The sequence below is a fragment of the Folsomia candida genome, unplaced genomic scaffold (genome assembly GCF_002217175.1).
Source record: "Folsomia candida strain VU population unplaced genomic scaffold, ASM221717v1 Fcan01_Sc019, whole genome shotgun sequence".
NCBI lineage: Eukaryota > Metazoa > Arthropoda > Collembola > Entomobryomorpha > Isotomidae > Folsomia > Folsomia candida.
The window spans coordinates 1,083,170-1,110,474 of NW_019091211.1; the positions used below are offsets into that span (position 1 = coordinate 1,083,170).

General features: G+C 37.6%; 7 protein-coding genes across 7 annotated transcripts; 5 read left to right on the forward strand and 2 right to left on the reverse strand.

Annotated features, from left to right (window-relative positions):
* Window positions 1–3,777: 3,777 nt before the first annotated feature.
* LOC110857559 lies at window positions 3,778–5,862 on the forward strand. Its single transcript, XM_022106149.2, has 4 exons — window positions 3,778–3,957; window positions 4,238–4,792; window positions 5,180–5,281; window positions 5,346–5,862. Exons 1-4 carry the CDS (start codon window positions 3,831–3,833, stop codon window positions 5,792–5,794), a joined length of 1,233 nt encoding a protein of 410 aa, XP_021961841.1. The 5' UTR covers window positions 3,778–3,830; the 3' UTR covers window positions 5,795–5,862.
* Window positions 5,863–7,115: 1,253 nt separating this feature from the next.
* LOC118438175 lies at window positions 7,116–8,207 on the forward strand. The gene is made up of 3 exons (XM_035858001.1): window positions 7,116–7,254; window positions 7,320–7,362; window positions 7,941–8,207. The coding sequence occupies exons 1-3, from the start codon at window positions 7,237–7,239 to the stop codon at window positions 8,192–8,194; spliced, it is 315 nt and encodes a 104-aa protein (XP_035713894.1). The 5' UTR covers window positions 7,116–7,236; the 3' UTR covers window positions 8,195–8,207.
* A 2,511-nt stretch (window positions 8,208–10,718) lies between these two features.
* LOC110857685 lies at window positions 10,719–11,637 on the forward strand. Its single transcript, XM_022106292.1, has 4 exons — window positions 10,719–10,879; window positions 11,051–11,157; window positions 11,228–11,382; window positions 11,460–11,637. The coding sequence occupies exons 1-4, from the start codon at window positions 10,806–10,808 to the stop codon at window positions 11,547–11,549; spliced, it is 426 nt and encodes a 141-aa protein (XP_021961984.1). The 5' UTR covers window positions 10,719–10,805; the 3' UTR covers window positions 11,550–11,637.
* Window positions 11,638–12,774: 1,137 nt separating this feature from the next.
* LOC110857546 lies at window positions 12,775–13,572 on the forward strand. Its single transcript, XM_022106133.2, has 3 exons — window positions 12,775–12,979; window positions 13,052–13,145; window positions 13,232–13,572. The coding sequence occupies exons 1-3, from the start codon at window positions 12,896–12,898 to the stop codon at window positions 13,474–13,476; spliced, it is 423 nt and encodes a 140-aa protein (XP_021961825.1). The 5' UTR covers window positions 12,775–12,895; the 3' UTR covers window positions 13,477–13,572.
* Window positions 13,573–13,870: 298 nt separating this feature from the next.
* Window positions 13,871–15,028, forward strand: LOC110857545. The gene is made up of 3 exons (XM_022106132.2): window positions 13,871–14,030; window positions 14,105–14,198; window positions 14,718–15,028. Exons 1-3 carry the CDS (start codon window positions 13,947–13,949, stop codon window positions 14,969–14,971), a joined length of 432 nt encoding a protein of 143 aa, XP_021961824.1. The 5' UTR covers window positions 13,871–13,946; the 3' UTR covers window positions 14,972–15,028.
* A 1,607-nt stretch (window positions 15,029–16,635) lies between these two features.
* LOC110857792 lies at window positions 16,636–22,309 on the reverse strand. Its single transcript, XM_022106403.2, has 6 exons — window positions 22,180–22,309; window positions 21,876–22,091; window positions 17,243–17,278; window positions 17,058–17,175; window positions 16,895–16,971; window positions 16,636–16,830 (listed from the first exon to the last, which is right to left on the reverse strand). Exons 1-6 carry the CDS (start codon window positions 22,237–22,239, stop codon window positions 16,789–16,791), a joined length of 549 nt encoding a protein of 182 aa, XP_021962095.1. The 5' UTR covers window positions 22,240–22,309; the 3' UTR covers window positions 16,636–16,788.
* Window positions 22,310–26,065: 3,756 nt separating this feature from the next.
* On the reverse strand, window positions 26,066–27,289 carry LOC110857797. The gene is made up of 6 exons (XM_022106409.2): window positions 27,154–27,289; window positions 26,865–27,080; window positions 26,667–26,702; window positions 26,483–26,600; window positions 26,333–26,409; window positions 26,066–26,251 (listed from the first exon to the last, which is right to left on the reverse strand). The coding sequence occupies exons 1-6, from the start codon at window positions 27,214–27,216 to the stop codon at window positions 26,210–26,212; spliced, it is 552 nt and encodes a 183-aa protein (XP_021962101.1). The 5' UTR covers window positions 27,217–27,289; the 3' UTR covers window positions 26,066–26,209.
* Between the last annotated feature and the right edge of the window lie 16 nt (window positions 27,290–27,305).

Consider the following 27,305-nt stretch of genomic DNA (forward strand, 5'->3'; position numbering starts at 1 on the left):
TCCACCTTTCAAACGCAGCGTAGAAGACAATACCTCCGTCCACCAAGCTTATACTAACAGATTTTCCAAAAACATTTGCAATTTGTCCCTCGATCTCATCAGGGTTTAAATAGTCGTATGCAACAATCTGTGCGCGGCCTTCACCATTAGTTGCGTTCCTTTCTGTATGTAAACACGAAATTTACCACTCAATCACAATATCTCAGCACGAATATTCCACATACCTATAATCCTGTTGCGACATTTCTGGTAGTAGTAGTCACCAGCCGTCAACATCCGGTCTCCATCTTGTATTGTCCAAGTACCCGGAGATTTTACTGCAGCATACGCCACAGCGGCAGCAGACATTGCAGTGCATTGTTTTCCTCCAGTTCCTGCTTTTAGAAATCGCTTGGAGGTTTGACAGAAGCTCAGCCGCATTGCCATCATCCACGGTTTTCTTGGAATTGGAACATATCCACCCTCGATGCGTGGCCTTCCCTTCCTATCAGTCACATCTGGTGTTGGATAACTATCACCTTCGTTCTGTGCTACAACGGCATCTTCAAGCCGAATACCGTCCAGGTTGAACTCCTCCATTGTCACCTTTGAGTATCCGGGATTATTTATGAGCAACCACTCTAGAGCTTCACGAAGTACTAAAACCAATACAATTAACATTATGTACTAAGAAAATTGAGTAGTGATTTAAATTGCTCTACCTTGAGGCCTTATATCAAATATGGAGGAATGTGGAAAGTCTCCAACTGATTCCGTGACAATTATTGTGCCGTTTGATGTGTTCGGCCCGAGGCATAACTGCTCCTGAACTTCCTCCACGCTTTGGGCAAAGTGGATGACCTGCCCTTGAAGAGCAACTTGTCCTCGTCCTCGACTCAATTTGTGGATTTTAAGAAAGGCCTTCGCACGACTGACCATCCTTGCCTCCACATCCGTCAAAATACTGATAACGTTGGGTGACTCTGGGACATACATGTTGTTGACCATTGCGGTTGCTGGAACTTTTCCTTTGTTCAGGTTGTCATGGCAACGATGGCAGCGATGGTCTATTTGGTCTCCAGTAGTTGGAACGAGATGTTCCAAGGTATTACTGTCGTACCTATTTGCCACTGACCCCAGGACTCTTCGAATTCCTTCAGTTACTGACAAAACCCTGCAAAATTTAAAGTAAAAATAAATTTGGTGCCGATTAACATGATTCCTTTGTTTCATTATATTTTCTTTTACGCTAACCTGATGCCCTTATCGTACCAAAGACGATTGCAAATGAAACATGTCCGGTTTGCAACTTGGTTGATATTCCTGATGAAGAGTTGTTGGTGAGGTGACAGGGCCAGTTCAACCTCAGTGGGGTCTATTTCCATCTTTTCGACATCAATACTTTCTTCTTGTATGGTTTTTGTGTCCTTCTGAATTTTGCACTTGTTTGCTATATCGTGCTTGTACTTTCGTAACTTTCTTTGTCTAGATGGCATCGTTTGTGTTTATTGTGAACTTGACGTGTAATTAATCGCTTTTATTATGTTGAATTTAATTAAATACTTCGATAAATATAAAAACAATTATATTCTTCGCAATGACATGTGAAGCAACAGTCGTGCAGGTAAACACACCACTTTCCTTATACCGCGAATTCATGGGGTAAAGGGAGACTCACAACACATTCAAACGAAGACACCCATGATGAGAAAATATTATAATATCATTAATACTACATACATATGCATATATGTTAATAAATATTATAGAAAATATTATACATCAAAAATTGATAAAGGTTAACTTTGGAATTGAATATAATATGTAAGTATGAAATCTAATTGAAGTTCATTGGATACTAAAACTATTTGGGCTACAATATTATGGCCAGAATTTGCAAAACCCGAACAAAACTGAATGTAAACGTTTGGAACACGTGAGTTTGGCATTTTTTGCCCCATTGAGGGTGTGGGGGGATGGGGGCACCAATGGGGCCATGGAGTCAAACAAAGATTTTTGTACACTCATGGTGTACTACCATATATCCATAGTACATCGAAATGTGAGATGGACAATTAGGGAGGATCTCCTCCTCAATGACTAACCCTCTCACATCTTCACACCGCCATAACTTTTCACCTAAGTGCGATTTCGAAAAAAGTGGTCCTTTAAGGGCACCCCTAGGGACCCTCAGGAACACAATGAACATCTTTCCAGTTCAAAATATTAATCCCCCCAGTCTGTACCCCTGTCAGACTGAAGCCACCCAAAATTCAACATTTTGAATTTTCGCGCGTATAGGAGGCCCTATTATAAAAAATGTTTCAAACATTTGTTGTAGCCCTAGGCCCTGTAGACAATATCCCGCAATCAGATTTTCATTCTCATTCACCCAGCCCATTTGAAAAAATATTTAGTGTCCCTAGTGCCCATTTACACTTGAAGGTGAAAAGATAAAAAAGTAATCAAAATTTCCAAAAACGGTTCGCGTACCCTATGCCTACATTTTTGAGCTTGTTCGAATGCCACTAACCGCATCCATCTAGCTTAAAAAGTCGGCCTATACGACCAAACAAAATTAACATTGCCCTTAAGTGATTGCATACTATATGTTTCACATATACTTCCATGAGTCATGCAAGTAAATGGGAAAAAATAGAAAAATAAGAATTTTTACAATAGCTCTGACGCAATTTACACTTATACGTTAATATTTCAGTGCTACATATAAACTTGTCTCATTTTTCCCATGACGAGCACACAGAGCAGTCTTATTTACTACTGCTTCCCCTGCTTCAACATAATATTTTACACCATGCACACCCAGCCATGCAAATTATACATTTAGTGTGCAGTTACTAATATGTATAATCTACAATGTAAGTATCAATTACAGACATATTAAGTATGTACATACATACATAAATATTAGTAGTGTGAAACTATGTATTATTTCATATCGTCTCATTTTTACTAAATCATAATAATATAGTAAGACTTTTACATTAGATTCATCTTTGGTAAAATTGATTGATTCTTCTTGAATAAATTTGTGTCACAGATTTATCTAGGAAGTGGCTGGTTTTCTAAATTAACATAAATTCAGGGTAGGAGTATGTTTTGCAAAAATAAATATTTGAGTAGTTATGCATTTTAGTGTTTACACACACGCTTTATTTTTTAGCTACCCCTTAATTGACGCAATTTAGACTTGGTGCTTACTCACATTATTAAATTTAATTCACAATCGCTCCCCGTCACTGGGCAAAACAATGACTTAAATTCAATCTAAATCATGATTGATCCAGATTTATTTAACTATAAATCATGATAATTTTGTTGTTTTTAATCCACACGGTGGATCATCTCCAACATTATGATGGATTTGATTGATTAATGAATAACTACAAATAATGGGATTATCTCAAAATTTGACTCGCAGACCACCAGCGTACATAACAGGAACCCATGATTGCTGTTCGTATGCAGCTAAATTCCATTATTGCGATATGCACCCACCATCTTTCCGCGTCATCGTCAATGTCAAGCTTCTTGGGGTTAATTCTGGGCTAAAATTATCCTCCAATTGAGCAAAATAAATACAGATGTGTGGCAACTATTCACTTACCAATGGAATTAAAATCTTTATCTCATGGATTACTAATTAATCCGGTGTATGCAAAGTTCGAACCCATAGCGTACATACTTAAGATGAAACAATGTACATGCTTATGTATGTATTTGTATTACGAGGGTGGGGATCACATATCTGTCCAGGTATATAAATCCGAACAATAAAATGAATAAATTAGTTGTGCAAATTATTTGTTGCCTTGAACTTGCACTTTAAAATGGCCAGCTTTGTCCGTTCCACGCTGTACTTCTTCCTTTTGTTTGCCGTCTCTTTACAAGTTTATGGTAAACCTCGTGGAATAAGGGAAATAGTAGAGACGAGGTGGAACAAGAGGGGACAAGTTGGTAAGACTTCAAAAATGGCATACAATTTTTCAAAATCGAAGGCAGTACTCACGAATCCCATTGAAAATTTTGCAAATATAGTTTGCGAAATAAAAAACATGGTCACTTTTTCCTAAATTTGGCAGCAAAATTTGAGTAGATATCTTGTCAATTTGGCAAAAATGTTTGGCATATATTTGTGGTCCAGTTGCAAGATTTTGCGAGATATGAGCACATGGTCTTGAGTGCAAAAATCATTCGCAAAATTTCATTAAATTAAATCCCCAAATTTTTTCCTCAGTCTTTCTTGGTGACTCCATCACTGCGGGATGGAACGGAAATGGTCGTCCAACCTTCACCACGTACTACGAGCCACTTGGTACCGTGAACACGGGTGTTTCTGGTGACCGGACAACCACCATCATCGACCGAATCAACAATCAAGGCATCATCAACGACTTGCACGCCTACCTCGCCGTCCTGAAAATCGGGACAAATGATCTCTCTGGCAATGTCCCAGAACAAACGGTGGCGGACAATATTGCCACAATTCTTGGTCTCATTAAGAGCAAAAACCCCGGCGTTAGGATTCTGCTTCTCGGCGTCCTTCCACGAACTGGGGAAGCTATTCATACACGAATTAGGACGGTGAACACGCTAATTTCCTCGTATGCAAATGGGAACGATGTGTTCTTTTTGAATATGGAGGACAAATTTTCCACCGCATTGGGGACCGTAATTCCGGAACTTTTCACGGACGGGTTACACTTGACGGCGGCCGGATACGTGAAATGGGCAGAGACGATGGGACCCCTCTTTGGACAGATTTTGGCTGGGTCTTACAGCGCAAAAACTGGTGAGTCGAGAAAAATGGGAACCGGTGGAATTTTAATGAAAGGATAAAGCTTTATCCTTTCATTGTAACCCTAGGGTTACAAAAATTTTACAAATTGCAATTAAAACTTTGCATAACATAATTACTGAAACATTTATATGCAAAAGTGGTACACAATTCTTGGAAACATTTCCTAAACCGGACAATTTTAAAAGAACATTCACGTGGAATGTATCACCATTATAAGAACTTTGCAGTTTCACTTGATCTTGTAAACTGAATTTTCGATTTTTAGCTTCCAACTCCCACCCTATCTTGAATTTTATTATGTACCTCAAATTTTTTACCCAGAATTTTTATACAAATATGTGTACATTTAAAAAAAATAATCTCTCTCCAATTTTTTAGTCTGGCTGGGCGACTCTCTCTCTTCCCAATGGTCATCGACCGGTATGTCCGTGTGGAATCAGCATTACGCGGCCCTCCAGTCGCTCAACGTCGCCGTCTCAGGTGACATATTGTCATAATAATTTCACCAAACTTGTCAATGCATTAATTTATGCCTTGCGTATAGGTCACAAGACGAACAACACGCTTGACCTCATAGAACGAGTCGGTGTCCTGAATGACCTCAACTCCAAAGTCGCCATGCTAATGATTGGAGGAAATGATCTCCAAGATGGCATCCAAGCACCCACAATTATTACCAACATTAACCGAATAATTGCCCACATACGGGAGAAAATACCTCACGGGAGGATCCTGTTAATGGGGCTTCTCCCCGCGGGAGGTGTGCCCGACTGGGTCATCGAAGAAGGAAAACTGGTCAATGACGCCCTAGCTCTGTTGGAAAATGGCGACGATCTCCGCTACATTGACATGCGGGCCCAATTTGCCGATGAAAATGAGAATATTCATGAAGAACTGTACCATGCTGACAGAGTGCATTTGTCTGTACTGGGGTATGAATTGTGGCAGAGGACGATTGCTGACTTGCTCGCAGAGTTGCTGGAATTTAGTTAGAGGGGTAAAATTAAGTGTGAAATGATGAGATTTTATTGAAAATAAATAATTGTTGGTAATAATGAAGACTTCAGGTTAATGTATTCATGAGATTGATGATGATGGTCAGAAATTTCTGCTCGCAATTAAGAAAACGAGAAACGTCCAGATTCTGGACTCCAGATTGTGAGGTATAAGCACGTGGTGTAATTGAGGAAGTACTGAATGTTAGAGAAAGTTTGTTCAAAATGTGCATACCAATTGGTATTTATGTATTCAATTCCTGACATTTCAATGTAACAAAAAGTATGAATGTATCCACTAATCTGTCTTCACCTTGCCCATATGCATAAATATTTATTGCGAAATTATCATAGCTATAAATATTTAGACCGGCCACTGTATTAAGTTAGTTCGTGTAAAGGAGATATATGCTATTTTCAGAATCATGACCTCAATTATATAATTTGACATAGTTGTGGTCATTTATGATGATTATAATAGGGTCGCACATCACATGCCTCCAAATACTTTTTACAGAGATTCGTGTGTGCTCAAGTATTCGAAACGTTGCACTGTTAGCAATTGGATAGTTGCGTATGTACCTAAATATTTAAATTAGTATGCATGCAAATAATTAAGACCATGCATGTAATATGCACACATACATATGTTTAATGAAGGAGGTAAAAGTGTTTGAAAATTTCTGGTCATAAATTAATATTAGTAAATTTACTGGGGACGCCAAACAAACAAATTTCACACCTGAATTATCTACTGATGATCTCATGGGCGATCATATGCATGCAAAGTTTCCCAGTTGAAATGGAAAATTATCATCTTTTTTCCTATTCATTCGTACATACATAATTCCGTAATTATATAAGTACATATAAAAAGTAAAGCAGCCACAAACTTTCCAAGCCTTGAAACTTTCCTTTCGCATGTAAAATCCCATAATCGTAATTTGCAACGGGTTCGCCAACCGTACAAATCCTGTCGATCAAATTTTTAATCTCGTCACGGCACACTTACATATCTCCAGGAATTTCCAGACATTCAGCCCCAATAAACCAGAATTATGTTCATAACTCTAAATCTCTGTGCAAGATTCGCAACATTGATTTATATGCCAATATATGATGAGTACCTTGATACGATAAGCATCTCAAAGAATAATTTGGATAACCCACAAATCTAACCGTTTATTGAATATAAATGCGTATGGTCAGTTAAACATATCAATCAGCAACAATTGAACATCTTTCGTATTTCCCAAATTTTTGATACGATAATATTTCCATATAAATAGTACCCCATCTTGATCTCGTTGCACATTAACTAGTCTTCTCCCATTTTACGAACCCATTCCTTCCAATCTTTGCAAATCATCAAAATGAACTTCGCCAGCATCCTGATCGGCGTCATTTCTCTTTTCACCTTCACTTCCGCCGGACCAGTAAATGTGTCTCGATGTGAAGGTAGTAATCCATCTTTTAACAATTATACTGGTGTCAATATTTTACAGAAATTATTATTTTACTAGGTTTTGGAACACCGATTGAGACCAGAATTTCTGACTGTGACGGGTACTGCACATTCATTCCGGGCCGCGTATCGTCGTACTAATTCAGAAAAGACCTAAGTGCAGTGGATGCTTTATTCAGAAAAGACCTAAGTGCAGTCGGTGTTTAATTCAGAAACGACCGAAGTGCAGTCGATGCTCAATTCAGAAAAGACCTAAGTGCACAGAAAAAAAGCAAAAAAAGACCTATGTGCAAGTATGTATTTACTTATGGCTAAATCTTGCCAAAATGATTTTTCATATATATCGCGCGATTTAGCCATAAGTAAATACATACTTGCACATAGGTCTTTTTTTGCTTTTTTTCTGTGCACTTAGGTCTTTTCTGAATTGAGCATCGACTGCACTTCGGTCGTTTCTGAATTAAACACCGACTGCACTTAGGTCTTTTCTGAATAAAGCATCCACTGCACTTAGGTCTTTTCTGAATTAGTACGACGGTATATAATGCGGAGCAAGATTTTATGCCAAGTAAATTAGACAACGCATGCATCATAATTCACAATAATTTCTAATTAATAATTTCATATGATCTTTTTAGCCAATAATTTCAAATTAATTTCATTTAATTTATGTGTGTAGGTTCTGCCACTCAATCGCTCACCCTTAAGGTTGAAATTTGCATGAGTCCTGGATTCTGTATGCAAATTTTCGAAGTGGAGCTTCCCGGTTCAGTCGTCCAGCCTGGATTCGTCTACACGGCGAAATACTCCGTTGTACCAAATGACATTTTGGCCGGCAAAACGGTCCAGATGAGGGCCCAAATCTCCCATACCGATACTCGCCGTGTCGACGTTTGTATATATTGTGATGTTGATATTGCACCATTGAAATAAAAAAAAAGTTAAAGGAAATTACTCCAATCGTAAATAAATACATTTTGGTAATTATTGAAAATACGTATGTACATACAACGCAGTGCAAATAATTCATGTTATATCTTCATTTCTCCGATGACCTTAATTCAGGTTAAATAAATATGTAGTTCACGGAAATGTATCCAAATTTAAATTGTTTTATTATTTTGAAAGTTAAAATCTATATTATAAGCTGGAAATGTCTCTTGGCAACGGAAGTGAAAGTGATTTTCCGTGACGGAAGTGAAAGTGGAGAAAGTTAAGTTTCGAATGGCGCGAAAATTCAAAATAAATTAAATTCGAAAAATTAAATGCCAGAACGTGTGGTACTCTTTGTGGGCGTATTTATCTGGGGGTGGTGGTTATCTGGGGGTGGGTGGTTATCTGGGGGTGGGTCGTTATCTGGGGGTGGTGGTTATCTGGGGGTGGGGGTTACTTGGGGGTGGATGGTTATCAGGGAGTGGTGGTTATCTGGGGGTGGGTGTTTATCTAGGGATGGCGGTTATTTGGGGGTGGTGGTTATCTGGGGATGGATGGTTATCAGGGGGTGGTGGTTATCTGGGGGTGGGTGGTTATCTAGGGATGGCGGTTATCTGGGGGTGGATGGTTATCAGGGTGTGGGTGGTTATCTGGGGGTGGTGGTTATCTAGGGATGGCGGTTATTTGGGGGTGGGCGGTTATCTGGGGGTGGGGGTTATTTGGGGGTGGGTCGTTATCTGGGGGTGGTGGTTATGTGTGGGTGGGGGTTATTTGAGGGTGGGTGGTTATCTAGGGATGGCGGTTATCTGGGGGTGGGGTTATCTGGGGGTGGGTATTTATCTGGGGGTGGCGGTTATCTGAGGGTGGGTATTTATCTGGGGGTGGCGGTTATCTGAGGGTGGAGGTTATTTGGGGGTGGGCGGTTATCTGGGGTTGGGGTTATCTGGGGGTGGGTGGCTATGTACCCCCAGATAGGAGGGGTAGTCAGGTAACAAGATTCGATTCGAACGTTCATGTCATGAACTGTTTGTGTTTAGTGTGCACATGTTTGCACTAAACAAGATTGAAAGTGGTTATCGGGGTATGGCTGCTGCATGGTGGTTATCGGGGTATGGCTGTATTATATAGACATCATGAGTAATAGAATATGTATTAATAAATGTATGAAACTGTTCCTCACGACACTTTCCAAAGTGTCTGACCTAAATAGAAAGGAAGTGCTAAATCCTTCTCCCAAGAATGGGAATGCTAAGAATGAGCTGACACTGTACAAAGGTCCAATAAAGTCGGTGCCATAAACATCCGTTATAAAAGGCTACTTGAAATAGCTAACCTAAATACCTAATGTTAGATCATTTTATCCAACAACTGTCAGTGGCACTGTCATTGCCAATGGCAGACTAGGCTGGTAAATATGACAGACTGGGATGGCAGAGATGACAGAGCCAAGTGGATGACATTTAATTGTCCACTTTAACTTGCGTTGCATTGCCAATTGCTTTCACTTCCGTTCGCGTCAAATTGTTTTTTAAAAATAAATATATACAAAATATTTAACTGGTGAAATTTTGATAATCTAATCATCTCTCGCCCGGCGGGAGACGGGTTTATACGCCAGTATTAAATATCTCTCAAAACCTTTGATTAAACAGGAATCGCACATAGCAGATGTTTATCCTTAAAACTAAAATTAAAGTCAAGGGCGTCTTTCTACGTATTTTGTAAAGTTTGTAAAATTATTTTACAGAATTTACGGACAAAATTGCTAAGAACTGCGCCAATTGATTCATTATCACTTAGGAGAAAGTTAAATATGAACCAGAGCGTAGAATTTTCCTTGATTTGATAATGTAACTGTAAAAATTGAGACCTCCGTAGACGACACTGTCGTTTCCTTACTGAAATAAACTCTGGAATGCATAGATATCGAATAATTTAAAGCAAATATCTTCGTACATATTTAATTGTGAAAAGTTAACAAAACCCAGGAAGTAAAAATCTTCATTCCATCCGTCATGAATTCTATCACTACGTAATCTTCGTCCATCTCTGAAAAATTTCGCCAGACCAAACAATCACATTTTCATACAAATCCTTACCTCGTCATGTAAGTACAAAGAATTTGCAACCTGTCGAAATCTGTAGCTTCATGAGAGCCCAACCCTCAACTGATATGCATAAATATGCAGATATTGTAAATCGTAATCATTACTTAATTGTTAATTAATAAATTTGTACTATGCCCTCCATATCAATGTCATAACACAATTTACAGCCTGCTTTACATGCAGATTTACATAATGAATCCATGTACCGTTATCTCCATAGATTATTATGTTCCCCACGTCAAAGAATTTTTTTCAGGAATATATTTCTCGTGGAATAATTTTTTCCTGCGTCACCCACCCATTGTAATTCATCCTTGATCTGGATCTGACAGGCTGAAGAGGTTAACAACAAAATCACGAATTATGATAATCTCTGCACGTAGCTAATTCTTTGTAAAAACTTTGCATAAAAAGGAACCCGATTTCGGACAAATGTCACAATACAGATTTTCATCTCTTGTTAAACAGTGCAAAAATTGTAATTCGCAAAAATCACATTCAACATGCAATTCGCCACCGTTGTCGCCCTTCTCTCCTGCGTCGCCGTCTCATACGCCGGTGTCGTAACTGTTAACAGGTGTGTGGAAATTTGAATTGAACCCGTACTTCACTCCTTAGTAACTTGCGCCATAGTTAAGTTATAACATTGGCGCAAGTTACGAAGGAGTAGTATAAACTAGCTTTAACTAAATACCACAAATAGTTTTTAAATTAATTTGCTAATAAATTTCATTAATTCGATTTCTAGATGCGATGGTATGGGAACGCCAATTCAGACCAGAATTTCCGACTGTGAAGGACGTTGTACATTCCAGCCAGGCAAAATCTACAATGCAGAGCAAGATTTTATGCCAAGTAAGACTTCAATTTAAATGAATCAAAATTCGAGAAAACTAATGTTTTTTTTTGCAAATGTACTTATCAGGTGCCGCCACTCCATCTCTCACCCTGAAGGTCGAGGTCTGCTTTAATGGAGGATTCTGCATGCAAATTTTGGAAGCTGAGCTGCCAAACTCTTCCGTCCAACCTGGATTCGTCTACACTGCAAAATACTCCGTTGTACCAAACGACATCCTTTCGGTAAGATTTAATTTGATTAAAACTTTTATTCAAGTGTCACAATCGGCTATAATTTAACAAAATCGTCTATAACTTAGGGTCAGACCGTTGAGCTCCGCGCATATATATTACATACCCCGACTGCCCGTGTCGACGTTTGCATCTTCTGTGATGTTGATATTTTGTAAAAATAAAATATTTAATCTAGTCTCAAATTGTGTTTGGTTTTAGAGGAAAAAAGTGATATTAAAAACAAGACGAAATATTACGGAAAAATTGTTTTGGAGAAATACTGTACTTAATTTATTCACTATTCTTAATACACATATACCTACATACCTTTTCATGTATGTATTAAATACTAGTAAATCAATAGTTGCAAGTACGATTCATATACTGATATATTCGATGCTAATATCTATCAAGCTAAAATAATGAATCAAGGTAAGAGTATAGAAAATATGGTTCGAAAGAAAAGAAAAAAAAAACAGAAATTGAAATGTTCTCTTAATTTCAGGCAGTTCTGAAATGAAGCACAATGCACAATGACCAAGGATACTCTGAAATTATAATTGGCCCGCAGAAAATGCTGGTTTCGAGCGTAACACGCTTTTCTCCACAGAAAAAGAAATAAAAAGGTACGTTTACTGTTTTAGTTGCTTTGCACAAAGCGATATCACACAATTTCTAATAACTTTGACCACTCCTTAGAGTGAGGCAGAAAAAGTAAAAACAAAAAAGTTGTAATGTTTTGTACAATACTGCGGGCCGTGTTTTTTGGAACCATTTAGTTTGGCACGCACGCTGATTTTGATAAGTGGTCATTTATGGTCATCCTAGATAAAAACCCTTATCAAAAGCAAAATCTTGGGTTATGGATGACCGGAATTTCTGAAGGTAGTCAAAATCCCGGAAATAATCTCCCTTACTTATCTTAATATTTTAACTCTTATCTGTACCACTCACATTCTCCCATCATAAATACGCACACAAATATACTTATCTATTACACACCTATCTAACACTCACCGATTATGTAATACCTACGAATTAAACTTGATGGTAAAACCTGACTAATAATTCCAGTTTCAAACTGACCATGTCATTATCTATGTTCCACATAAACAGCTAACAGGTATACACATACCTATGTATATTAATCGGTGCTTTACCAATCTCGCAAAATTATTGCCTCATTAAAAACAGCACTTCATCCATCCTACATATGTACGTATCACTGGACAAGTCATCAATTACACAACGAGGAACTCTTCACGTCCACACAATCTTCGGGATTATTGTGTTTTCTACGTCAAACAAACAAACATAACGTCTCTGATAACGTACCTCGACGTCAAAACCATTGTGTTTAACGGTGACAATGTCAAGTCTGACAGCCCGCAAATTACCCATGTCATTGTAACAATTGATATAAAAGCAGCCCACATCCTCACCTACCCGTCACAACCGGTTACTTGTGCTAATTAACATAATTTGCAACTTTTAACCTCAATTTTCAAAAACCACGGTCAAGATGCAATCCACCATTCTCGTCGCTCTCTGCTGTATTGCCGTCGCCTCGGCCGGCGTGGTAACTGTGTCGCGTTGTGATGGACTTGTAAGTTCGAAATATTGCTAAATTTTACAAATTCAGGAAATCTTAATTTTTATTTTTATAAACATATTTAAGGGCACCCCAATCCAAACCAGGATTTCTGACTGTGACGGATACTGCCGATTTCAACCCGGAAAAATCTACAATGCTGAGCAAGACTTTATGCCAAGTAAATTTTCGACAACTTAAATTATCTCTTAATTTTGAAGCAAATTTTTCGCCAATTCTTTTATTACAAATTCGCAACTTTCTCAGGCGCTGCTACTCCATCGCTCACTTTGAAAGTCGAGGTCTGCATGAACGGTGGCTTCTGTATGCAAATTCTTCAAGCCGATCTCCCCAACTCGTCTGTCCAGCCTGGATTCGTCTACACTGCCAAATATTCCGTCGTACCAAACGATATTTTGAGCGGATCGACCGTTGAGATGAGAGCCTACATCCTTCATACGCCGACCGCCCGTGTCGACGTTTGCATCTTCTGCAACGTCGACGTGTTGTAGATTTATTCTAATCAAGAAATGCACAATTTTGAACATATTTTATTAACAACGCGCAAAAATAATATGAAGACAAAATAAACTACACAAAAATTCTAATTTTTTTTACTGTGGACATTCAATTGTTTTTTGCATCGCTGTCTCAAAAGGTTCCCCAGTTTTACACATTTATGGCGAACCCTATATTTCGCACTATCTACACACGTCCCTACATAATCCGGGGATTACTTTGTTCTGGGATATATATCACCTGAATACGTATGCATTCAAAAATTCGTACCTTTCTGATAACGTTGCACGATATGAAAACCATTGTGTTTCATTGTAACTCGACACGATCTTGATGGACAACCAATTATCCGGATCAGGGAAACATTTCCATATAAAAGCGACCCGGATTCGCATCCACCACTCATTAACCAACTCTTCTTCCCAGTCATTCCGCAAATTTGACTTGCCAAACCAAACTCAAGATGCAATCTGTCATCCTCATCGCTCTCTGCTGCATTGCCATCGCCTCCGCCGGCGTGGTCACCGTGTCACGTTGTGACGGACTCGTTAGTTCGAAATAGAGCTAAATTTACTGGATTAATTGTATACTAAAATTTTTATTTTTTATGCAATATTTAAGGGCACTCCTGTCCAAACCAGGATTTCTGATTGTGACGGATACTGCCGATTCCAGCCAGGAAAAATCTACAATTGCGAGCAGGACTTTATGCCAAGTAAGATTTCGACGACTTAACCTCTTTTCACTTAAATACGTCATATGACGTATTTCAAAACATGTCCCTAAGAGACCAAATTCGTCATATGACGTATCATGACGACTACCCCTTGAGGACCAAATACGTCATATCACGTATGTTTAAAAAATGCAGATTTCTCAAAATTTTCCAAAATACGAGCGTTTCGTTGTAATTTGTGGAAAACTAGATGGTAAAAAGTTCACTTTTTTGGATATTTTTCTTCAGAAATTCTGGAATTTTCCCCATACCGACCAATGTTAAAAAGTGGAGTTTTCGTGATTTTCGCCAAAAAACTCATAACTTGGAAACAGGCTGAAATAAATATTGAGTTTTTACAGACAATCATGTAAATTCAATTGGTTGCTACCAGATGTAGTTATACATTCAATATCGTACACAACGGAAATTTTAATCGAGATAAATAAAATTGAAAGAGGTTAAACTATCTCATAATTTTGAATCAGTTAACTAATTATGTTTCTTCGTTTTCCTTAGGTGCGGCCACTCCCGGACTCAACTTGAAAGTCGAAGTCTGCTTCAATGGAGGATTCTGCATGCAAATTATCAACGCTGACCTTCCCAACTCATCCGTCCAGCCTGGATTCGTCTACACGGCGAAATATTCAGTTGTTCCCAACGACATTCTCGCCGGTCAAACAGTTGAGATGAGGGCCTATATAGCTCACGTTCCGGAAGGTCGTGTTGATGTCTGTGTCTTCTGTAACGTCGACATCTTGCCAGTGTTGTAAATTTTTTTGAACAAGATAAACATACAAGAATAAAGATTTAAGAAATAATTGCCAAAAGCAATTGGAATTTTATTTATTTATTTTGGTGCGGCTAGAATCGTGAGGGTCATGAAGTACAAGCCAGGAGTTTTATATTTGTTGTAGGTGATGATTGTATGTATCATGATATTAAACGATAAGCTCAACCTGGGAAATCCCTGGATTGATTTTTAGGCGTTGTAAAGTCAATGGTGTCAATGTCAGCAAAAAAAGTCAAGCATGGATCTGATCACCTTTCTGGTGCTTATTCACGTACTTGTTTATATACATAAATATTTGAATGATAGGTGATGCGTATTTACATATGTAAGGCGTACATTTGCATTTCACTCGAGCATAATTTGCATATAAATTAAACCACGGTGTTATATGTATGTATTTCTTGACGATTTCTGGCCAGCTTTTCTCACATTCGTCAGTTTCTGAGCTACGTCGATACTTATTTGGCAAGTTTTACTTTGTCCTAAATATGCGTTCTAACTCTAAAACCTAAACAGAAAAAATTGTAAATTAATTTGCCAGTCAACAGTTTTTTATACAAAGTTATTCGTCCTCCGAATCCCAATTGATCAATCGATCAATAAACATGACGCAAAATAAGTGTTAATTGAGGACAGGTAATTCCCAGCATTGATTGATTGGATCTCTACGTCATTATCGGTTGGGATTCAACCCAAATCAATCACCACATACAAAATTGAAGCATTATGGATTATCGGCGTAGAGATCACATTTATTTCATCATTCGTCATATCTATATCAAAAGTCGTAACTAAATACATTTTGTAAATTTCTGACCATCGCTCGCATTGTTGCTTTGAATAGTATCTATTACAATGTTGGGGAACATATTGATGAAGGTGATTCAAGATTTATTAAAAAAATATATACTATAACTGGTGCATGGTTTTCTGTCTTGCATTGTATATGCACTTAAAAATCTATACACATTCATATGCCTATACAAATATATGCACGTATGTATGCGCGTATGTATCTTTAGCAGAAAGTGAGATTGTAATTATTCCACACCTGATGTTAATATTTGCGACAGGATTAATTACTCCATTCATGTTCTCCTTTTGTTTTCAAACAACTTATATAATTTGCATATGTATGACTACATAACGCTTTAATTGATTTAGTCATTGATTTCACATGCGCATGCACGATGTGAGTTAAAATTATAAGACCACTACATTTATAACATTATTTTCAATAGCTTATGATATTCAGATAGAATACTATTTTACATGAAATTTGCCACGATATTTTGCTATGACACTTTACGATGATATTTTGTCAGGGTACGACAGCTTTTGACAACTATTTTTCATAGCCTCAAAAGCTACAGACATACATCACATTTTTTAAATGTGTACAACATAAAATTAATTAGAAAATTTGCAAGGAAACACATTTGTCCGCAACGCTGGACCCCGTACTTTGGAATTTGTTTGGACTACAATGAAATATGTGATACAAATTTACATAAGTGATGGTTGATAAATTGATGATAAAAATCCGTATATTCTTTTACATATTTACCTATTTACCTACAAGAATAATGTTAATGTATTTACTACGTGTGTTGCATCACGGTGATTTGTGAAATTCATCTGTAATTTAGGTATGTACAGTAGAGATTTTATTTTTTAGCTCCATATAATTTAACCTCATTTATTAGTGAAGGAGAACGTATTTAAATATTAGCATGTTTTAATAATTTCAGGACCGATTATATATATTTATGTATCTATATTGTATCAGATATAGATTTAATCGTCCTCCGGAACATCTCCCTTTTTGAGTTCGCAAATCTGATTGGAAATAAGCATTTGTAAAAATCGTGATAAAAATTGGAAAAAATATTAATCTACAAACCTCCATAACAGATTTCATTGTGCATTCTTTGAACGCCTTGTATCCAGCACATTTGTTGTCCAAACTGAACGATTTACCTGAAAATGGAAAAGTTTCATCGTTGTATCCTCATAATCGTAATAAATAAATAGGACCTAATATTTAATAATATTGCTAAACCGACCATTAGTAGATGCACAATCATCAAAGGCCTTCTTCAATGCGGATTGAACTGCACTGGGGAAAATTTCTTTCACCCATTTTTCAGCCTCAACTGCATTGTAAGTTCCGTCAGCGTTGAGCTAAACGAAGCAATTGAGTTACATTTCACTCACACCAAATACTGAATTTGTACTAACTGAAACTTACCGTTTTCTGCTTCTTCATTGAGCACACATCCATGCACTGCAAATGTAAATTGCATAATTGTAAATTATCACTAAAAAAAGGTTCATGCTAGCGTATTTTAAAATTCATATTCTAACTGAATTCCATTTTTTTCAAGTCATCATATTAACGGATACAGAACATAACAGATCCGATTAAGGACCGTATCAGTGGGTATCCTAGGATCGGTACGGCCTGTGGAATTTCTAAAAGTACGGCCGGTGTGTTGAAATTTTTACTTCGACGTAATCCACTAATTTTTGAACTTTAAAACTTCGTGCACAAATTTAAATATATATGCATTATGTGCAGACCAATGGAGATATTTATTGTGACGGGCAGGTCATAACTTATCTACAATGAGGAGGTGTGAGGTGGTTATCGTCAATTTTACAGAGGTGGGCAAGATCAAAGTTTTCGAAGATCAAAATAAAAGATCAAGATCAAATTTTGCGTCCCATAAGATAAAGATCAAGATCAAATTTTGCGTCCCATAAGATAAAGATCAAGATCAAGATAAATCTGCCGAATACTAAAAGATAGAAGATCAAGATCAAGATTAAACCCCAGATCAAGATCAAGATCACAAGATCAAATAAATTGCAGCTATGTTGCAAACATTTGTTATACATAAAACGATAAATACAACTATGTGTAATGTACGTAGCGTACACTGTCAACTGTGCACGATACAAATACTAGATAAGTAACCAAAATTGGTTGTGTAACCAATTTTAGTTCTTCAAAGCTGACAGCATCAACGTTGTTAAAATTCTTTATAGTTATATAATACTTAACAAAACGTTTGCTGTGATGTTCTAAGTAGTTGAAGTATCAGGTCGTCACAAACTGACCCAAATCGTTGAGGGGTTAAGGATACTCGAATGTAGGGACAAGATCGCCGTTTCAAGAACTGATTCCATTAATCAGTAAGAAAAAAATTAAATCTCGTACGAGTGTTTTTCGTTTCCTTGAATGTGCTTTGAGTAATGGACCAATGCGTTATTTTTCAAAAATTATCAATATGTTTCAAAATGCTACTTTTCATATTTGGGATTTTGATCTTGGACTTGAAGATCAAGATCAAGATAGAAGATCTTACCGAGCTAGATCAAGATCAAGATCAAGATCAAAAGCTCCAGTCGAAGATCAAAGATCAAGATATTATCTTGATCTTTGATCTTGATCTGGTATCTGAGATAATGATCTTGCCCACCTCTGCAATTTTACCTATAATCGGTAAATTATTCACTCCTAGAAATAAGCGGACACGTATTTTTCGTTTTCGCTGGTTGCAGAATTTAAAACATTACCAATTCATCATTTTTCAAAACGCTGTCACCTTTCGAATTTTAATCCGATTTCAAAAACAAAACAAAATCTTTGCTTAGACTTTCTTCCTGGAAATTACATATAAAAATTCAAACCTTTTAATGTTAAAAAAATTATCCCATTTTGAATTGAAAAATTCAAAAATAGCTAAAAACTATGAAATTTAACCGAATTTTAAAAATTAATTTTTATAACTTTATAAAAGCAATTCTGTAATAAAATTTTGTTTAATTAATGATATTGGGTTAAAATTAGAGGTAACAACTTTTTAAGAAATTATGATTTAGGCATTAGTTTTTTTAACTCCGCCACGGGTAAAAAATGCGCATTCTTGAAAACTCAAAAATACGGGTCCGCTTGTTTCTGTGCGTGAAAAACGTAAAATTAGTCCCTTCAAAATCGGCGATAAGCACACTATACCTCTTCATTGTTAGAGTTATTTTTCTGAAGAAATTTAAGCCGTCAAGAAAACTTAATGTAAACTTAACAAGTTTTTTAACTTTAATATTTCTAATTGAATGCGAACTGTGTTTAAAGAAATTATCTATCACATGACTTGACAGCATACGATTACTCGATGAAAACGGACTATATTGTTGTGGTGTAATGTAAGATTATTCATAGAGTGTATATTCATATTTCCTTGTAACTCTGTATGAATGATCAGAACTGGACTGGACATTAAACTCATAGCACGTATTTCGCACTTGCTCCTCTCGTATTTATTTATTTTATGTTATCGATGTCAACCCCGCTAGACGCATCCCACTTGACGACCGATATAACATCACATGGTGGCAGCGGAGTCACTAAATAGTCAGTGGCTTATCGAACTCTTGTCGAAAGTGTTAAAAACTTTCAGTGAAAAGTTAATCTCTCTCTCCTCGTGTGTCAGTGTGTGAAACAGTGCAGTACAGATGGCGTCCAATAACTCAACCTCAAATCCTTACCAAGTTCAAGGACCAGAGCCGTTCTCATTCTCATCTCCTTCGAATTGGCCGAAATGGAAAAGGCGATTCGAACGTTTTCGTGTTGCTTCCGGACTTACCAGCAAGTCTGAAGAAGAACAAGTGAACACTCTCATCTACTTTATGGGCGACACGGCAGACGATATCCTCCTCTCGTTTGGACTCTCAGCTGCGGATCAGAAGAAATATGACCCAGTTCTCAAGAAGTTTGAAGACCATTTCATAGTGAAGCGTAACGTCATTTATGAAAGATCGAGGTTCAACTCCAGGCGACAGGACGATGGGGAGCCGGTCGACGACTTTATCACCTCTCTCTACTCTTTGGTGGAGCATTGCAACTACGCGGCGTTGAAGGATGAGCTCATCCGAGATCGTATCGTCGTTGGTGTCCGTGACCGTCAGTTGGCACAGAAAATGCAACTGGACGATAAGCTCACTCTAGAAAAAGCAATCAATATGTCTCGTCAACACGAAGCTGTTAAGAAACAACAACGTGAACTCTGGGGCGAGAGCAACTCTACTCATTCTGTGGATCGTGTCGGGTCACAGAATCATCAGGAGCACAAAATATCTCAAGAGTCTCAAGAAGAAGGTCAAACTGAAAATCAAGTTCAGCAGACTTCCTGTTCTACTCATCTCGTTGCATCGTGCAAATTTTGTGGCTCATTTCATCGAAGAAAGAAGGAAAGTTGTCGTGCGTGGGGAAAGGAATGCAAGAAATGTAAGCAAAATAACCACTTCGCAAAGTTATGCCCAAATCAAGCCTCTTCCTCATCATCTCAAGTCCGCTCTGTGGAAGTGGAAAAGCAGCAATTTTTCATCGGGACTCTTCAAGTGATTGGATTCGTTGACACCAGCAAGAAGACTCAGCGCCAGTGCAGTGTCGATCTGGAAATGCGGTTAAGCAGTGGTGGTCATCGTCAATCCCGTTGGATCGAAAAAGTGAATGTCGACCAGCAAGAAATCGAATTCAAGCTAGATCCAGGAGCAGATGTCACAGTAATCTCCTCCAAAACGTTCTCTCAACTCTGGCTTCAACCCTCCACCAGAATTCTCAATGGACCGGATGGTCAAAATCTCAACTTGCAAGGGAAGTTTCGCTCACGATTATCATTCAAGGAGAATGATATCAAGAAAGAAATTTTTGTCGTTTCTCATCTCGACCGTTCTCTACTAGGCCTAGCAGCATGCGAAGACCTCAACTTGGTAAAGTGCCTCAACTGCTGGGATGGTATTTCTTGCGTCTCTCCTCTCTCTGAAGTTCCGGAACCCTTCGACGGGTTCGGAAAAATTGAAATTCCCTACAAGATCTCTCTCACGAAGGATACAGCTCCTCCAAGAAAGTCGAAGCGTTGATGGACAACATGGTTGAACCTGATGTCATCGAACCTGTCGACGAACCACCTCCTCTTACCCCTCCTCCAAGAAAAGTCAACTCTACTTCAAGAAAGATCAACTCTCCTCCTCCTCAGCTCTCTCTCTCTCAAGAACCTCAGCGTCACGGGAATTACGTCACCCGCTCAGGACGTGTGGTTAAACCTGCTCAACGTCTCACTTATTAATTTGTTATTAATAATTTATTGATCTTTGAAAGGGGGATGTGGTGTAATGTAAGATTATTCATAGAGTGTATATTCATATTTCCTTGTAACTCTGTATGAATGATCAGAACTGGACTGGACATTAAACTCATAGCACGTATTTCGCACTTGCTCCTCTCGTATTTATTTATTTTATGTTATCGATGTCAACCCCGCTAGACGCATCCCACTTGACGACCGATATAACATCACAATTGTCCTCCAATTAGGATAGGTTTCAAGTCTAAAGTCGCTTCTGCCATGGAAATTCTGAAGCTGAAATTTAGGTGTATTTGCGGTTAGGCAATTTCGGTATACAAATTTGTATTTTTTAATGACGTATTGTTAAAAACACTAAATAAAAATAAGTACAATTTACTTAAAGTTGGGAAAAAATGAGAGTGGCACAACCGAAAGGTAAAATTTGTCCAAACAGGACAAATCTTGTTTAGGTCAGTTCAAAATTGCATAAAATTTGTTAAAAAATATGTCCTACGGGTAGCTAAATTTGGAACACTGTTGAATGAATTTTGCTCATGGGTTGTGTCATCCACTTTTTTACTCACCCATGAGTAAATTTTAATTATTTTTATTTAGCGTGTATTATCTGGTCACGGTGCTATCGTGACCGGGTCCTGGTACGGCCGGTCCCACTGTCCGGCCTGTGGACACGTCCACACTCACCCTTATGGACGGATACCCTCTGGACCGTATGCCTAAATCAAAATAAATTACCAATGCATTGTCCTTCCATTTCTGAATCATCTCTTTTTTAGCCTCCTCCGTCATCGTTTTTGGGCTGACGGTGGTCGCAGAGGTTCCAAAAATCTCGTCGTGACATTCCTTCTTTCCTTCAAACATGCCCTTCATCTTGATTGCCTCCCCCTTGCAGGTCAAGTTGTGGTGCTTGTGGTGACCGTCCTTCATCTTCTTTCCTTCCAGCTTTCCAGCCTATGTGGAATTGAAAATCAGAAAGTAAATATTTAAGTAAATACATATTTATTTGTGTAATGTTTCCAACAAAATTTGATTAACTTACGGACGCTCCAGCAACGAGAACCAAAAGTGCGACGGACAAAGCGATGGCTAACTTGTACATTTTGAAGCTGTTTTTTTAATCTGGGCGAAGATTAGTTTAGTGAGGAAGTTGTTAGTAAAGTGATTAATGTTTGAAAAAAGTTTGCTTAAATAGCAAAGTTTTACATGGATAATCTATTTTGCTACCGAGTGACGATAATCACGTTTCATTTGTCACAATTTTTGCTCACATATAAATAATTACCTAGGTAAATACATATCAAAATTAGTTGTATGAAATTCGTGAGGTGAGTCAGATCCGGTCCTATGTTTTCCTCAAAATCATAAATGCATGACACTAAAGTAATTTTTGGGGATGTGTATAAGTAAGTGTATATGTATATTATTATACACATTTCTGCCATTGACCATGGCAACCAATTATCAAAACTTGTGAACGATTTCATCATGAATTGACACATTTGTGAATTGCACCATCAATGGGAACCGGATGCATATATACGTAAATGATTGTCTAGTTGCTTGTGGTGCTAATCCTAAACTGACCCTAAATACCTAAGCACGTGGGTAACGTTTACATATGTACATATTTGTGACAAATCGGTTATGTACCGTGTGGCAGAGCTCGGCGGATATCATGGATATTGGAGGTTGGAGGGCGATATTTTTTCATGGATATTGGAGGTTGGAGGGCGAGAATTTTTCATGGATATGGATACTTGGAGGTTGGAGGGCGAGAATTTTTCATGGATATGGATACTTGGAGGTTGGAGGGAGATATTTTTTCATGGATATTGGAGGTTGGAGGGCCAGATTTTGGCCCGGATATGGATATGGATATTTGGAGGTTTTCACCCGATATCCGCCGAGCTCTGCCGTCTGGTCCATTTTAAATTTTAGCAAACCACACATTTTGACTATTTCTGTATTACAGCTTCATACATGCATATGTATGTACGTCTTTAAGGTCTCATAATGTGTAAATAAGTTCTTAGTTTCTTACATTATGTGTTAGCACTGGTGATTGTGATACTGAAATGTTCATCTCGAATATTATAATACTGAATAAGTAGTACGAATTTATGAATTCTTTTATTAGAACTTGCTCGAACTTGCAAACATTTTCCTTTATGTGACATCATTATTCCTGTATTCCTGCAGATCTGAATAACAGTCGCAAATGTATTTGAAAATATAATGCTCGCTTTCCTAGAATAGAATATATCGCAAATATCAAATCAAATTACTTACTTGAATCATGTCGCCCAATATATAATTTATAAGAATTGAGTAACCCAATTTCTCAAAGCTTTTTTATTTAAATAGATTTATCAATTCTCATAAAATATTTTACTCAATTATTACATAAGTATGTTTATTTTTCAAAAATGGTTTAACCAAATAAAAATGTATATATCCATAAGTTAGCATAAATCGTTTGACTTCATTGATTTTAAACATATGTAGTAGTAAACATTGTTGAATTACGTAACATATTTTGAAAGTGGAGTATCTAAAAAAAGTCTCTGACATGAAGTGAGGCAGTACAAATTATTATACATATTACTATTCACGAGATATTTTACATTAAATATACATTGAATATTTTCTAATTCGTATTTAAAGCATACAAGTTTGGCCTTGGCTCATCTGCAACTAAGATTTTAGAAATTAATGCAGGTGTATCAGACAAATATTAATTTATTTAGTTGTTGTTTAGACATCACCTTCAACCTCGCCTAACCCTGAGAAAAAAGTGACGAAACGAACTTAATTAAATTAAATAATTTCGAAGCTGATAGAAATTTTAAATTATTCCTTACATAAATGCATCAATACATAAACCTGCATACATTTGATTCGTTACTACGCATTTCTCATTAGTTTGATCCCACGAGAGTTGAGTGAGCATTTCCCTGCGACATAATCAAAATGTGGCGTCGCGAAGGCCTCCATCATCTCCACCGCGCAATTGCGGTCATGCAGCACAGTTCGCTAAAATGCGCCTACTGTTTCACGTGGAATGAAAAAACTCAACGGCCAAAACCTGTCCCACCAAAATCCTGGACTTCCAAACGTTACCAACTCTTCGTTCTCTGGGTTATTCTCATATTCGAACCGATCCTTTTAATTAAATGCTATCAACTGAACAAAGCATCTCCCGGGTATTTCACTTATCCAGTCGCAATATGGGTTTGGATGGTCTTGCCATTTGCCTGTGTCCTCGCCCGGCCGTCCAGCCCGGTTACATTTATCGCGTATTATGATTCCGTGGCGAACTCTGAAAAATGGTTATCGGGTATGGAACACTCAAAATTTTAGCTTGAGCAAATTTGTCACACCATCGCCCTCCCAGGTCACTGAGGAGGGATGATGGTTGACAAGTAGTATGTAAGTTCACCGGCAGGGAAAGGCGTATTTACACACTACTTTACATACTTTGTCTTTACATACTACTTGTCAACCATCATCCCTCCTCAGTGACCTCGTTCGGGCTCTGGTGATCGTAAAATTACGATCAATTTCTCATCTTACAGGTAAGTCTCGATTAATCGTCAATTTTACAGTGTACTCAATGTTGAAAATTTGTGAAACATTTATTTTATTTTTGGCACAATCGAATCGATGAAATTTATTGACTGATTGTTTTAAGATTTTACTAATGGTGTCGCACGAGTATCAGCGTAACTTGTGTTCAGCTCTGGACACAAAAGCTACATGCCATAATATAATTTGACAAAGTTAGGAATATTCATATAACACAACGTTGAGTAACTTTTACCTACGAGGCAGGGAATAAGTCTTAAATTTTTACAAATCATGTACCGAAATCTGTTGGTTTTCTCAGAATTTGTCCCGCATCAAGGATCCAGACATACGCAGGAACGCTGTGAAAAGACCAAATCTGTTCTATCGCTTTTTGCAAAGCTGCTTTACTTCGGCTTCGATTACGCTTCACCAATTGGAATTCTTGGTTTAGCGTTTTCAAAATTCAACCCATTCTACGAGTTCGTCCTGAGCCTGTTGAATTTGCAGCAACCTTGCTTCTTGACAATCGTATTTCTTCGATTGGTCATCGGTTGCATCATCTTAATCGCAGGAATGATAATGCTATCTATTTTCGGAATTTGCATTTTGATCACACTTTACGGAATTGCAACGCTCCTCTTGTGGTCGGTCTTCATAGCTTCGGAAGTAGCCGAAAAATCGCTACAGTTCGAAGCACTAATCCGAATCCATAATTCTCTAAGAATCATGTCACTGCAACAGAGCGATATGGCACGTTTTCTGGTTCAATCGCGTCTCCACCACTTCTACCTCGTCGTCTTGTCAACGTCAGTCTTGTATTACTTAATAGTGCAGTTCCTCGCAGGAAATGAGGGGTCCATGAGTGTCACCGTTCTCGGTACCAGTACAATTTTTATTACAATAGTGACTGAATATTTCGCAATATGCTTCATTGCAAAGGCGTCGTGCACTTCGAAGGAATTCATCAGAAAATTGGTGGGTATTCATGGATCGGATAAATACAGAAGAAAAATTGTCCGATCCTTGCTACCGAATTTTATAAATTTGGAGTTTGTAAGTTCAGTAGACACTCTAAAGAATGGGATTAAGATGGACTACTTTCTCAACTTTTTGGAGAGAGTGACGGGTAATGCGATGAGTTTCCTAATTGCGTCGAAAGAAGGGTTGTAAATGAACTGATTAATAGATTGATAAGAAACATCCGTATTTTTCTTTAAACATACTTATATTTACCTATACCTAATGTACATATGCATGGAAATATGTACTCATGTATGTATGTATTTATGTATCTACATATCTACTATACTGTATCCCCGTGACTTGTGAATTTCATGTGTAACTTAGGTTTATGCAAATAGGTATAAATGGGATTTTATTAACTCGATTTAGTTCATTTAGCGTTGAAGGAGAACGTATTTTAATTTTAGCATGTTCTATTAATTTCGTTACCAGTTATACATATGTAAATAGCCAAATGTTGTGCCAGAGATGATTGTGATTCAATTGTCCTCTGGAACTTCTCCCTTTTTGAATTCGCAAATCTGATGAGAAATAAGCATTTAGTAAAATTGTGACTAAACGCAAAAACAATTGTTAGTAAAAAAAAACACAAGTTTACAAACCTCCATAACTGACTTCACTTTGCATTGTCTGAAAGCTTTGTACCCAGCACATTTGTTGTCCATACTGAAGGATTTGCCTAAAAATGGAACAGTGTTATCGTCATAATCTCCAACGGCATAAATATAGTATTTGCACATTGACAAACTGACCATTTGTGGATGCACAGTCGTCAAAAGCCTTCTTCAATGCGGATTGAACTGCACTGGGGAAAATTGCTTTCACCCATTTTTCAGCCTCAAGTGCATTGTAAGTTCCGTCAGCGTTGAGCTAAAGCATGAAATTGAATAAAAATCGCAACCATAAAATGCAATTCTGTACGTTTAATGAACTCACAGTTTTCTGCTTCTTCATTGTGCACACTTCCATGCACTGCAAATATAGGCAAATTACATAATTGTAAATTGGCAGTAAAAGGAAAGTGGTCTTTAAAATTCATTTTCCGATTGAACTCTAATTTTGTCTAACATTCACCGATTTACAGAACCCAACCGATCCGATTTTGGACCGATTGTGGAAATAAAAATAATTTACCAATGCATTGTCCTTCCATTTCTGAATCCTCTCTTTTTTAGCCTCCTCCGTCATCGTTTTCGGGTTGACGGTGGTTGCAGATGTTCCAAAGATCTCGTCGTAGCATTCCTTCTTTCCCACAAACATGCCCTTCATGTTGATTGCCTCCCCCTTGCAGGTCAGGTTGTGGTGCTTGTGGTGACCGTCCTTCATCTTCTTTCCTTCCAGCTTGCCAGCCTATGGAATTGAAATTTAAAAATATTTAGAAATCACATTTACATAATAAATACAAATTTGAATAACTTATTACCGAGGCTCCTGCAAAAAGCGCCACCACAACTGCGACGGACAAGACGATAGCTAACTTGTACATTTTTGGAGATGATGTTTTCAATCAGGACTAATTTGGATAGTTTAGTTAGAAAGTAGCAAGTGAAGTGATTAGTAGCTGAAAAAAGTTTG

Coding starts and splice junctions, on each gene's coding strand:
- LOC110857559 (XM_022106149.2), top strand. CDS start 3,831: ATGGCCAGCTTTGTCCGTTCCACGCTGTACTTCTTCCTTTTGTTTGCC. Junction 3,958..4,237: donor GAACAAGAGGGGACAAGTTG/GTAAGACTTCAA, acceptor TTTTTTCCTCAG/TCTTTCTTGGTGACTCCATC. Junction 4,793..5,179: donor GTCTTACAGCGCAAAAACTG/GTGAGTCGAGAA, acceptor CCAATTTTTTAG/TCTGGCTGGGCGACTCTCTC.
- LOC118438175 (XM_035858001.1), top strand. Junction 7,363..7,940: donor AGAATTTCTGACTGTGACGG/GTACTGCACATT, acceptor TTATGTGTGTAG/GTTCTGCCACTCAATCGCTC.
- LOC110857685 (XM_022106292.1), top strand. CDS start 10,806: ATGCAATTCGCCACCGTTGTCGCCCTTCTCTCCTGCGTCGCCGTCTCA. Junction 10,880..11,050: donor GGTGTCGTAACTGTTAACAG/GTGTGTGGAAAT, acceptor TTCGATTTCTAG/ATGCGATGGTATGGGAACGC. Junction 11,158..11,227: donor AGAGCAAGATTTTATGCCAA/GTAAGACTTCAA, acceptor TGTACTTATCAG/GTGCCGCCACTCCATCTCTC.
- LOC110857546 (XM_022106133.2), top strand. CDS start 12,896: ATGCAATCCACCATTCTCGTCGCTCTCTGCTGTATTGCCGTCGCCTCG. Junction 12,980..13,051: donor TGTCGCGTTGTGATGGACTT/GTAAGTTCGAAA, acceptor AACATATTTAAG/GGCACCCCAATCCAAACCAG. Junction 13,146..13,231: donor TGAGCAAGACTTTATGCCAA/GTAAATTTTCGA, acceptor CAACTTTCTCAG/GCGCTGCTACTCCATCGCTC.
- LOC110857545 (XM_022106132.2), top strand. CDS start 13,947: ATGCAATCTGTCATCCTCATCGCTCTCTGCTGCATTGCCATCGCCTCC. Junction 14,031..14,104: donor TGTCACGTTGTGACGGACTC/GTTAGTTCGAAA, acceptor GCAATATTTAAG/GGCACTCCTGTCCAAACCAG. Junction 14,199..14,717: donor CGAGCAGGACTTTATGCCAA/GTAAGATTTCGA, acceptor CGTTTTCCTTAG/GTGCGGCCACTCCCGGACTC.
- LOC110857792 (XM_022106403.2), bottom strand. CDS start 22,239: ATGTACAAGTTAGCCATCGCTTTGTCCGTCGCACTTTTGGTTCTCGTT. Junction 22,092..22,179: donor TTCTCGTTGCTGGAGCGTCC/GTAAGTTAATCA, acceptor AATTCCACATAG/GCTGGAAAGCTGGAAGGAAA. Junction 17,279..21,875: donor AATGGAAGGACAATGCATTG/GTAATTTATTTT, acceptor TTACATTTGCAG/TGCATGGATGTGTGCTCAAT.
- LOC110857797 (XM_022106409.2), bottom strand. CDS start 27,216: ATGTACAAGTTAGCTATCGTCTTGTCCGTCGCAGTTGTGGTGGCGCTT. Junction 26,601..26,666: donor CAATGAAGAAGCAGAAAACT/GTGAGTTCATTA, acceptor TTCATGCTTTAG/CTCAACGCTGACGGAACTTA. Junction 26,410..26,482: donor CGACTGTGCATCCACAAATG/GTCAGTTTGTCA, acceptor TTCCATTTTTAG/GCAAATCCTTCAGTATGGAC.